Source organism: Octopus bimaculoides, chromosome 6 (assembly GCF_001194135.2).
Source record: "Octopus bimaculoides isolate UCB-OBI-ISO-001 chromosome 6, ASM119413v2, whole genome shotgun sequence".
NCBI classification, from domain to species: Eukaryota; Metazoa; Mollusca; class Cephalopoda; order Octopoda; family Octopodidae; genus Octopus; species Octopus bimaculoides.
Genome location: NC_068986.1, coordinates 38290500 through 38303035, shown reverse-complemented (window position 1 = coordinate 38303035; position 12536 = coordinate 38290500). Strand labels below are relative to the sequence as shown.

Here is a 12536-nt window from a genome sequence, read left to right as displayed (position 1 = left end):
CTGTTATTATCTAGTGTAACAATTCAAAAATGATAATAACAGAATCAATAATATAGGTAATTGCAGGCCCCAAAAAGACATTAAATAGCTGAAGGATTAAAATTAATCAAAGGACATACTAAGTATGTCTACATGCTGGAAATAACAGTCAAAACTCTTATTCAAATTGCCAAAATACACTGATAATCATCATCATCGTTTAACGTCCGCTTTCCAAGCTAGCATGGGTTGGACGATTTGACTGAGGACTGGTGGACCAGGTGGCTACACCAGGCTCCAATCTGATTTGGCAGAGTTTCTACAGCTGGATGCCCTTCCTAACGCCAACCACTCTGAGAGTGTAGTGGGTGCTTTTACGTGCCACCAGCACGAAGGCCAGTCAGGCGGTACTGGCAACAGCCACGCTCGAAATGGTGTTATTTTACGTGCCACCTGCACAGGAGCTAGTCCAGCGGTACTGGCAACGATCTCGCTCGACTGTCTTTTCACGTGCCACTGGCACAAGTGCCAGGAAGGCGACGATCACACTCAAATAGTGCTATTTACATGTCACCGGCACGGAAGCCAGACAGCTGGTGCTCTGGCATTGTTTGACTAAAACTCTTTGAGGTGGTTCTTCAGCATGGCTACAGTCAAATGACTGAAACAAGTAAAAGATAAAAGATAAACAATAGTTTTATAGCAATTTTCAGTAACAGGTTTTGTGAAGATAAGAAGGAACAGGTGTAATATTTAGAAGTAGCATACATCAGTATACATCCCAGAAAATAGGTGTCATTAAAATATACTGTATGAACATAGTCACCAATGAATTACAAACATTCTTAGGCCACTGCCATAAAAATAACTACAGATAATAACTACAGAAATCAACTGTCCGAAGGCACACGAGTTAAGACAATCACCCAATGTACATTCAAGTATTTGAACTCACTTGGACCGGTTTCTGCACCGGCAAAATAGCCTCAGCTTCCTCAGCATGCGTTACCATGAAAGGGACCCCCAACCTGTGTGTTGAAGTCTGCACTGCAACTAATTCGTTTTGTGTTGAAATCATGGCAGCCATGATTTTGGTGCAAAACAAATCAGTTGCAGCAAGGACTTCAACACGACAGGTTGGGGCTCATTAGTTTTTTGCAGGGGAATGGATGCGTTTTTATGATATCAATAAAAAAAATGTATCTGTTCCATTAGTTAAGTTCACGTTTTTCAGGGTTTAGTCAGACCACTGTTGACTTCCGACATTTTTTCGCTTTTATGCTCCATCATCTCTATTGTTTTATTTCTTAGTTTTATAAAAATATATTGTTGTAACGAGAAACAGTAGCTGAGAATCAATTATTTTTATTCAGCTAAAACATACAACTTCAGTATAACCAAACACAAAGAGTACACATTTGTATTCATTGCAAATGGCTGACTGCCAGTTTTTAACCGAGGTATCTGAACCTGAGTACAATTTGAAACAACCGAGTGAGCTATATTCATCAATTTATTCTATTTTTAAAATTCTTCTTTCTTTCTTCCAACAAGTCAATAATCAGCCTCTGGTATCTTACATGACAACCACTATACTGCTTCTTATGGAATTTTCATTGAAAAATAGAAAAGTGATTTTTAATTGCCTTCCTTAAGGTATTTTTTTTATGAGAGGGAAAGAGAGAGAAAAGTTGATCACCCCACCATTGGTACTTTATCAACCCCAAAGGGGCAAATTTGACCTCAGGAGGATTTGAACTAAGCACAGCAAGTCAGAATTAATAATACTGGTATTTCCCAGTGATGAATTGATGATGGTGAAGTTACCTGTGCTGATGGCTCTAATAACCACCTGGTATTTGATGGCTCTAACAACGATGCTAATTTGCTACAATATTTCAAAGAAGGCCTTTTCATCATCATCATCATCATTTAGCATCTGTTTTTCATGCTGGCATGGGTTAGACAGTTTGACAAGGACTCATAAACTGGAGAGCTGTACCAGGTTCCAGTCTGATTTGGCTTGGTTTCTATGGCTGGATGCCCTTCCTAAACCCAATTCACTTGGTTTGCTGTGTCTTCTCAAGCACAGCAAGTATCCAAATTTAATCAAAACAATATCAAGTAATTAAAAAATACAACAAAAGCAAAATGAAGCATATACATACCATGTCCGTTATGGTTAGGTTTTACCTCATGTACTGGAGTTCCCTTTGGAACATTACCGCTACGATCTTTGGAAACATTGGTTAATCCTTCTGACAAGCTGTAAGTTCGTGGCATTATATTTAGCCATAAATGATTCAAAACTTTCACTTTATTTCTAGAAAAAAAAAAGAAAGATAATGAAGAAATTATTATTTCTTAATTTCAATGACTAAAATAACAAGTACCTGAAACAAATTAATAAATAACAAACTCAAACATATTTCATATGATAGCAAAAAGCAGTGGAAATATTACACAAGAGAAGCTAATTAACCTTTCTGACACCAACCTACTTGACATCATTAGTTCTGACACAAAACAACTGGTTTCCAACTGTTCTTATTTACATCAAAACTTTCTAGCATAAGTTGCATTAATTGGCATGTTCAGTTGGGTGTTTCATTAAATTCCCCATTTGGTCCAGTCCTTGTTCATGTGCAGTAAATTCACCACCATCAATTCATCACATGGAAAGTTCACAGTCATCAATTCACCACAGGTTAAGTTTGCCGCCATCAAGTCACCACAGGAAAAGTTTGCTGTCATCAATTCACCACAGGGAAAGTTCACTGCCATCAGTTCCACCACAGGGAAAGTTGACCGTCATCAATTCACTGTAGTGAAAGTTCACCATCATAAATTCATTATAGTGAAAGTTTACCATCATCAATTCACCGTTTTTATTTTTTCAATAAAATAGTTTCTTAACTATTAATAGTGAGATACTATGAATATATTTTCTTGGTAAACTTTCCTCGTGGTGAATCTTCCTCACGGTGATCTTTCTTCACGGTGAATTGATGGCAGTAAACTTCCTCTGCGGTGAATTAATGAAGGTGAAGTTCTCCTGCAGTGAATTGATGGCAGTAATTGTCATTGAAGAGGTGTGGTGGTTGTGTGGCTAAGAGCTTTGCCAGGCTCTTTCCTGATAGGACCTTCCATGATCAACAGTTCAAAGAGTAGAGGCCAGACTAATATGGACTACCTCTTTCCAGAGGTAAAAATGGGTTTGTGCAGGGCCAATATCACTATCTAAGAAAAAAAGCAAAGTGACAAAAACATTGAAAACAATTCAAAACCACCAAAATCTGAGAGGGGAAGACTTTCCCTCAGGGAAACACAATGCAGAAACTGAAAAAGCAGAGAATCAACAGGGGGGATGCAGGAAAGACAAACTAGAGTCAAAAACAGTGAAGAAAAGTTGTTGATGAGCTAAGCTCAGTAGGCATCTAAGAGTTAAAAGACAAAAAAGGTGGGGATTTAATAAAAACCCTTTCAAATTGTTTATTATTTCAAATAAATAAGTAAACGAATAATAATAATTAAAAAAATAAACAAAAGACATGGTTACAAACAGTGTAGTAAGCAAACCCATATACATACACACAAAACACACATATTAGACATAGAGATGCATACGCATGTACACACACAAACATGTACAAATAAGGATACACACCACAGAAAGACAGAATGGAGTAAACAGAACAGGAGATACATGGGATGGCAAATCACAGAAGAGGTCACAGGATGTGTGACAAAAGATTTCCAGACAAAGGACATTAAAATGAGAATAAGAGCACTCAGAGAGTGCAAACCTCCACCAACACAACACCAATGTCCTCTCAATGATTAACCAGATGATTTTTAAAATGAAAATATCTGAAATAAAATCCTTCAATGAATATCACAAGACCTTTTGATTTTCTCTTCTCTTAAATTCCGGTCTTCCTTTCATAACCCTGTTGTTTTAGATTGATGTATAGAATTATGCATTTATGTAAGTATACTGTAATGTGTTAAAATGTATGTATAATCTCTTTCTATATATTTGTGTGTGTGTGTGTGTGTGTGTGTGTATAAAATAGAGCCGGAGTGAGAGGTGAAGGTAGGAGATAAACGGTAAAGAGAGCGTTGTCATCATCATCATCGTTTAACGTCTGCTTTCCATGCTAGCATGGGTTGGACGATTTGACTGAGGACTGGTGAAACCAGATGGCTACACCAGGCTCCAATCTGATTTGGCAGAGTTTCTACAGCTGGATGCCCTTCCTAATGCCAACCACTCTGAGAATGTAGTGGGTGCTTTTACGTGCCACCGGCACGAAGGCCAGTCAGGCGGTACTGGCAACGGCCACACTCTAAATGGTGTTATTTTATGTGCCACCTGCACAAGAGCCAGTCCAGGGGCACTGGCAACGATCTCGCTTGAAAGTCCTTACACATGCCACGGGCACAAGTGCCAGAAAGGAGACGCTGGGCACGATAGATGAATAATGAAGGAAGGAGTGAAAAAGCCGATAAACAGTGTTTGAAGTGTGAGTATATGTGTATGTAAAAGAGTGGCATGTTAGCGTGTGTGTGTGTGTGTGTGTGTGTGTGTCTGCAATGGAAATGGGATAGTAATGTTCAATGTTGAAAATGTGTGTGTATGTATGTGTGTACAAGAAAACTATGTGAAACTTTACATATACATGCAAAGTAAAAAAAATTGGAAAGATAATCCAGAATCCTTGTCTGGAATCAGATAGATCCTAAAATCTAATGAGATTGTGCCAGTCACAAGGCCAAACATCCCTGAAAGTTTCATCTGAATCCATCCAGCGGTTTTTGAGATATCTTGTCCACGGACGAACAAACACGACTGAAAACAACACCTCTGCCTTCGTTAAGGCACAGGTAATAATAAAACTGCAAAGTATATAATGTATTTCATTAGAAACAGAGTGAAGAATTATAAAACTATAAGAATCTAGACAATAATCTAACCATAGAAAAATAAATATTATACAGTGTTGGTAAGTTACAAGGTTGGACACTGGTGAATTTCATATTTTATTGAGTTCAAACAAATTTAATTCTTGGCTTAGTCACAGTCTATTAAATTGTTTAGATATCAATGAAGATCTCAACTTCATATAGTTCATCTGGTGCAAGTTAACTTAAATGTGGACTTAAGAAGCACACTTTGCAACTATGTAGTTTCAGGTTCAGACCGACTGCACAGTACCTTGCACAAGTGCCTTCTACTGTAGCTGAAGGGGAACCAATAACTTGCAAGTGACTTTGATAGATGGAAAATCGTGAAAGCCCATTTTTGTATATAGGCTTGTGTGTGTGTGTGTCTGTGTTTGTTTAGGTCCCTGTAACCTAACAATTCAGCAAAAGAGACCAATAAAATCATTATCATCATCATTTAACATCTGCTTTCCATTCTGATATGGGTTGGGTGGTTTGACAGAAAACTGATAAGCCAGGGAGCTGCATCTGGTTCCAGTCTGATTTGGCAAGGTTTCTATGACTGGATGCCCTTCCTAACACCAACCACTCCGAGAGTATAGTGGGTGCTTTTTATGTGCTACCAGCACAGGTGCCATGGATATGATACCAGCATCAGCCACAACTACGATCTCACTTGGCTTGACAGGTCTACACACGCACGGTATATCGCTAAAGGACTCAGGTACCTGCCACTACCTCCATGAGATTCAATGCTCAAACAGTGCTTTTTACATGCCAGTCAGATAGAATTTCAAAAAGTAAGTACTAGGGCTAAGAGTAAAATATGTTTTATACGACACATTCTGTCCGAAGTTTGAAAGTGTTTAGTTACAAAAAATTCATTTCTCAATGTGCCGTTCAAAGGGAAAAGATCCAGATCTAATAAAGCTAAAATATGTCTAGAGTTGTTTCCTGTACTTGCCAAATTAATTAAAATCACATTAGTCATTGAGGCAATGTTGCCTTGCCATTGTTAAGTATTTCTAACTAGATTTCTGATATTTGCTATATTAAGTATTTTTCCTTGGAGATAGTGTCTTTGAGTAGTTAGCCTAAGTGATTTAGTATTTTTTTTTTTTAAATATCATTAAAAGTATCTTTATCACAGAAACAATGGAGTCAGTGCTAGTGACAGGATGTGAGTTGTCAAACATTTCAGCTGGTCACCCAATACCATACATAATAAACAGACTGCTTTATATATAGCAGATCAAGTTATATTTTACAGAAACTGTCTTCCGTGAATAGCTAGGTCAATAGTCAATGAATTTCTTTTGATACACATGTATGTATATATATATATATATATATATATATATATATATATATATATTCAAGCCAGGCACATGCCATTAATAATTACTCAAGGTAGACAGTTGGTGACCTTTATGTAGTAAAGCACACAAAAAATAAACGAAACACAGGTGCGTGACTGAGTTGAAGGCAGATAGAATTCTGTCTTTATAACACATAAAGAAAACAGTGTTGTAGGAGTGTACACAACACGTGTACTACAGTACTACTATGCATAGCTTAAATACTGAGATTGATTCAAGCCTATGTAACAGAGAGAACAGAAGTGCTCACTAGTTCTTTTGAGGATTGATAGACCTTTGAAAAATGTTCCCTTTCTTACACTTGAAACAAGAGATAGTAGTATCATAAGCTGGACATTGAGGACAACCACATCACAGAAATAGCACCTTTGAGTTTGACAATGTGCAGCTACATAAGAGGTGTGATTTGTTTCAGAATTCAAAAATTCTTCTCAAGCCACTTCAGTGGAGGCTAATGAGCAGAGTCCTAAGCCTGCTAATCTTTCATGGCCGTTTCAAAAGCATGAACCTGATCTACAACCAAAGTTAGAGTTCTGTCTTGTAGCAGTCTGAGCAGAAGAGATTCTGATTAGGAATGTATCACAAATATATTCATCAATTTTGTTATCTATGACACTTTTGAAGTTATTGCCTATGCTGAATTCAATAAAGATCTTACATAATCATCAACAGGCTGTGGTCTAGCTAAAGTAGTTAAAACATCACATAAATTGTACACTCAATTTCAAAATATTCTTGGAAAACAGAATTCACTAGGAGCCTCAGACCAAAGTCACTAGATAATTTTTACATTTTGCAAAGACAAACAGCCAATGCTTAAAGGTACATGAAACCTCAAATGAAACTACATTGAGTTTTTCAGGTCACAGTCCACATTCCACACTAACAGTTGCAATTTTCATAAATTAAAGTGTGAATAACCCACAATAAAAGACAAATGAAATCAGGCTTTAATTTACTAAAAGCTCCACTGACATCAAACTGTAGACATAACAAGTAACAAGGATATTTATAGCAGATAATTGTTAATTAATTGCTGAATTAATTAAAGATAGTGTTCCCATATATATTTTTCTATACTTAGAACACAAACTGTTGGCAAAGTTCCACTGTATTTTACTTGGTTCAAACTAAAAAATCGCAATGGAAACTTCTTACTCCCTAATAATTAGAATATATAAACATATACCTTGTAAATTTTAGTATAAAGCTAAGAATGTATTCCCCAGTATCCCATTAGGATTAGATTTAGAAACTGCAGGTTGTTAATGCATTTTAATAACATAACATTCTATATCCCACAACAAAACAACATTAATTTAAGTAACAGTTACATTGTATATTTTTATCCTAATAATTGTAGCAGCAGTTGCAAAATGAACAATGTGATGCCAAGTTTAGGAACTTACTAAGGCAATGATACACAGAATTACTAGAATGTACGACAAAATAACTTGCAGTGTTTAGTTGTGTCCCGAATTAAGAAGCTATGATTTTCATAAAAAAATGTATCAAATGCAATGAGAAATATGCAACCCTCTACACAAAATATATCATCGTTTATCACTGTTCAACATCCATTTTCTATGATGGCATAGGTTGGACTGTTTGACAGGATCTGGTGAGTTACAGGGCTGCATTGTGCTCCATGTCAGCTTTTACATGGTTTCTATGGCTGGATGCCCCTCCTAAAGCCAACTGCTTTACAGTGTGTACGAGGTGCATTTTTCTTCTTTTTTTTTTTGTGCTACTGGCACTAGTGGGGTTGCCAAGTAACTTGCAAGATAGGAAACAATAAGAAAAGGGAAGATGGGGGAAAAGGCCCTCTCAACTAAGTGGTTGGGGTGGGATTTAAGAGGGTGGAGAAAAAATATTTGTGAACAACAAAAAACAGTTCAGTTAGGAAAAACAGGTAGGAAAAACAGTTCAGTTTCAATTGACAGTAATCAAACTGGGAAATTTCAAATGACACCCTACCCCAAAACTTACAAGTTTGATCTTAGCGGGTCTGAAGCAGCCAAAAGAGAAAACAAAACAAAAAATTAGAAAAAAAGTCTGTAAAGATGATGTTTGAAATGTTGCTTGATTTTCCAATCATATTTTGTCAGATTTTTAAAGACATTATTTGAAATTGGGAACCAAATTAATAACAGTAACTACTAGTATTGGAATGGAAACAAAGTAATTCTTAACTCATGTCCGTGTTTTGCTTGGTTTGTTGTTGCTGAACTCTAGGTTTACTCTAAATGAGCAGATCTATGATCAATGGCTCTCCAGTTGTGATTACACCATCATTTGGTTTAATTTGATGAAAATTTGGCTGCTGTTTCTAGCAGGGAAAATAAGTGACACACAACACCAAATGTTAATAATGTATAATTAATGAGTCAATGATTCCAGTGAAAATTACCTGTGTCTTATTGGAAAATTTATTGCATCCATTTCCATTTGTCTCGACAACTTTCTAAACAATTAATTTACAAGAAATGTTCTTAATGCATGATGAAGCTTTTGCATATTTCTAAAATAAAAACAAAGGAAAAAAAATAATTATGAATGGTGGGATTTTCTAGTCCTATGACTGAAAGTGTAGTAGTATCGACTAGCTTGCCAACAAGACTAGAGACTGTAACACTCATAAATTGATCCTGAGGGCCTCCTAAAAGCAGAAACTTGCTAATCTGGGTAAATGGGAAATTGGTCTAATGGAGGACTATGCAAAATATCAATTAAATATCATCAATAAAGCCACTATTTCTTTTCATGACAAACTGATACTAACTACGAACAGTAATAGTTACCACACTGAATAATGTATATATTTCCTTATGTCTGTATTTTTTTCCAATATACATTTTTTTCTTGGTAAAACTGAGAAGACTTACTCTGCTATATCACTCACCAGTGAGCCCTTGTCCTTGAAACATTCAAAAGATCAACCTCCTACAAAAGCTACTGACTTATAAGACCCATCTGCCACATTCTTTCAATTTGTAGTTTCCCTTCAGATCACACCATGTACTGACAGAATTTTCTCAGACTCACATAATCAATTTTGGTGTACCTCATCGTTTAACTTCAGTTTTTTCCCCCCAACACTATACTTGTCCACTCTGCTGGGTAGCTGGTGTTAGGAAGGGCATCCAGTTGTAAAAAAACCCATGCCAAAACAGACACAGAAGTCTATTGCAGAACAATTCCACTGTAGGCTACTTTGGGCAAGTATCTCCTAGTATAGCCCTGGGCTGACTAAAGCTTGTGAGTGGATCTGGTAGATGGAAACTGAAAGAAGCCATTTGTGTGTGTACATACACACACAACACACATATGCATGTGTTAGTGTATGTTTCTTTGTCTTTACATCACAATTGTTGTAAATGAATGTCAATCATTTCCAATATTCTGCATAATCATGTCAGATAGACAGACATGCAGGTAGACAGACAAATTGACAATGATGATATATATAGGAAAAGAGATGACAAAGAATGACCAATTATCTCATGAACCTCATTAGCTTATAACTGCTTCCACTATAAGGTGTGGTAGACTCCTAGTTGAGTGCCTCAGTAACACCCAACAGTTTTATCAGAGCCCCAAACATGAAGTACAATTTATTTGGGAAAACAAAAATATTTTAGCATACATTCAGGAAGGCAATTACCAACAAGAAAGCAAATGTGTGGGAGTATCAAATCATTGCTTTCTCATTGGTAGTTGCCTTTCTAAATGTATGCTTAAATGTCTTTGCTTTCCTAAATAAAACACACTTCATTTATGAGGCTCTGATGAAACCATAAGGGGGTTACTCAGGCACTCAACTATGAGCGGAAACAGTTGTAATCTAATGAAGTTCATAAGATAATCCATTATTCCTTTGTCATCTCTTTACTTATTACTGCTCTGAACCCGACAAATACTTCATTCAGAAGCATACATATACCAAGATCTTCACGAGGTTATTAGTATTGCAATATCTAATCAAAATATTAAAACACAAAAACTATCTGGAAAGATTCTAACAACTATGTGTGTGTGTGTGTGTGTAGTAATAAAAATAATAATAATCCATGGATGGAATTTATAAATATTCTGTCCATAAATTCCATCCATGGATTATTATTATCATTATTGTTGTCATTATTATTATTAGGTGAGCTGGTAGAATTGTTAGAATGCTGGGTGAGATGCTTAGTAGCATTTCATCTGTCTTTATGTTCTGAGTTCAAATTCCGCTGAGGTCAATTTTACCTTTCGTCCTGTCAGGGTCAATAAAACAAGTACCAGTTGAACACTAGGGTCGATGTAATTGACTCATCCCCTCTCCCAAAATTGCTGCCCTTGTGGAAAAATCTGAAACCATTATTACCTCCGACTTAGCCAAGGCGGGGGTATTATTTTCAGTTGTGTTTGTTTGTTTGTCCGTGGACAAGATATCTCAAGAACTGCTTGATGGATTCGGATGAAACTTTCAGGGATATTTAGCCTCGTGAGTGGCACAGTCTCATTAGATTTTGGGATCGATCTGGTACCTGACAAGGATTCTGGATTATTTTTGCAATTATTTTTAGTTTACATGTAAAGTTTCACATAGTTTATTGTACATGCATACACACACACACACACACTTACTCACACATTTTCAGAATTGGACATTACCATCCCATTTCCATTGTACACACACACACACACACAGTTGAGTGCCTGAGTAACACCTTACAGTTTCAACAGAGCCTCAAAAATGAAGTGCATTCTATTTAGGAAAACAGACATTTAAGCGTACATTCAGAAAGGCAACTACCAGTGAGAAAGCAATGATTTGATCTCCCACACATTTGCTTCCTTGTTGGTAATTGCCTTCCTGAATGTATGTCCATCCATGCAAACATACCTCTCTTTTACACACACATACTCACACTCCAAATGCTGTGTATCAGCTTTTTCACTCCTTTCTTCATTAGTCATCTATCACCCAATCCTTTCTCATTCACGCAACGCTCTCTATGCCACTTCATTTTGCCTTTCTCATTGTCATTACTTTCTCTAACTCCCTCTCAGTCATGGCTATTACTCTCACTACTTCTTCTTCACTACATTAGTATTTCATCTCGTCTCTCTTCACCTCTCTTTCAATATATGTATATTTGGATTATTTTTCTGTTTGAGTACAGTTGGGCTCATTTTTTAGTATTCTCGCTTGTGAGAACAGTCCAGTTTATTTCATTTATTCTCATTTTAAAATTCATCTCTGGCTAATCGTTGAGAGGATGTTGCTGTTACCTTGGCAGACGTTTGCGCTCTCTGAGTGCTCTTGTTATTATTATTATTACTATATTCATCCTGCATTATATCACCACAGCTTGGAGCAACCCCAAAAAACTGGTGTCACCAGTTGGAATCATTAGGCTGTAGATGGCATAATAGAAGAAGAGCTTTTATTAGCATATTCAAAATGTTTTCCCGTAAACGAACTTAAAGGATATGTTTGTGTATGTGTGTGTGTGCGTGCCCCACAAAATGATTGGTACTATGGTCCTGTGCCAAAAGACTCATTAATGAGACTTTTTAGCAAATATTCCTATGTATAATAGCAGTTCATCTATTAGTTATACAAGAAAGAGTGAGACAGCAGGAAATTAGGGGGTAAGTAATCTCAAGTAAACATAAAAAGAAAACTTCCTACACTCTTTTAAAATATTACAACCAAGTAACAACTGGCTACTTATGAAAAAAGAAAATCTCAACAAATGATCAAGGAAGAACAAAAAAAACAATAGAAATAAATAAAAGTATCTAACACAAGAAGTATGTTAGTAATACTACTTCCTTTTCCATAGCTAATTGGATACAACTTTCAGAGCTCTCTAACATAGTATATGCCAAATTCTGTGCCAAAATAATATAACCTTTCTGGCAAGGTCAGTTGTGACAAATTACTTTCCTGACTGACTCATTTTCTCTGTAATTTAATGTGTCACCTTATTCTTCTATAGTCTATTGACATCTGTATATTTTTTGCAGGGAGCAGTATCCATGAAGCCTTCCGCCTGCTAATTATTCTAACCCAGAAAGGAAATATCACTTAAAATAGATTATTCAAAAGACCTACTCAAGTATATATATATTATTTTTTAAAATTTTTGTCGAGTCAGTTTCTTGCTTACACACACACACATATGCTTACACACACACATATATGTATATACATATATATATATATATATATATATA

General features: G+C 36.2%; 1 protein-coding gene and 1 long non-coding RNA gene across 4 annotated transcripts in view; one reads left to right on the top strand and one right to left on the bottom strand.

The window, feature by feature from the left end:
* Positions 1-12536, bottom strand: part of LOC106881835 (oxysterol-binding protein-related protein 8) — a 135528-nt gene that overhangs the window by 85243 nt on the left and 37749 nt on the right. Inside the window, exon 2 of one of the 2 annotated variants that reach the window (XM_052968685.1) lies at positions 2148-2302. In XM_052968685.1, the coding sequence (XP_052824645.1) occupies positions 2148-2262 (115 nt within the window). In that variant the 5' untranslated portion in view covers positions 2263-2302. Of the gene's footprint in view, positions 1-2147; positions 2303-12536 lie in introns of those variants that run through there. The other variant, XM_052968686.1, reaches the window with a different exon arrangement.
* The window catches only part of LOC128248122 (uncharacterized), a 124008-nt gene that overhangs the window by 88044 nt on the left and 23428 nt on the right, over positions 1-12536 (top strand). For both annotated transcript variants that reach the window (XR_008264395.1, XR_008264396.1), the window contains one exon: positions 12327-12418. This is a non-coding gene — a long non-coding RNA (uncharacterized LOC128248122). The remainder of the gene's footprint in view (positions 1-12326; positions 12419-12536) is intronic.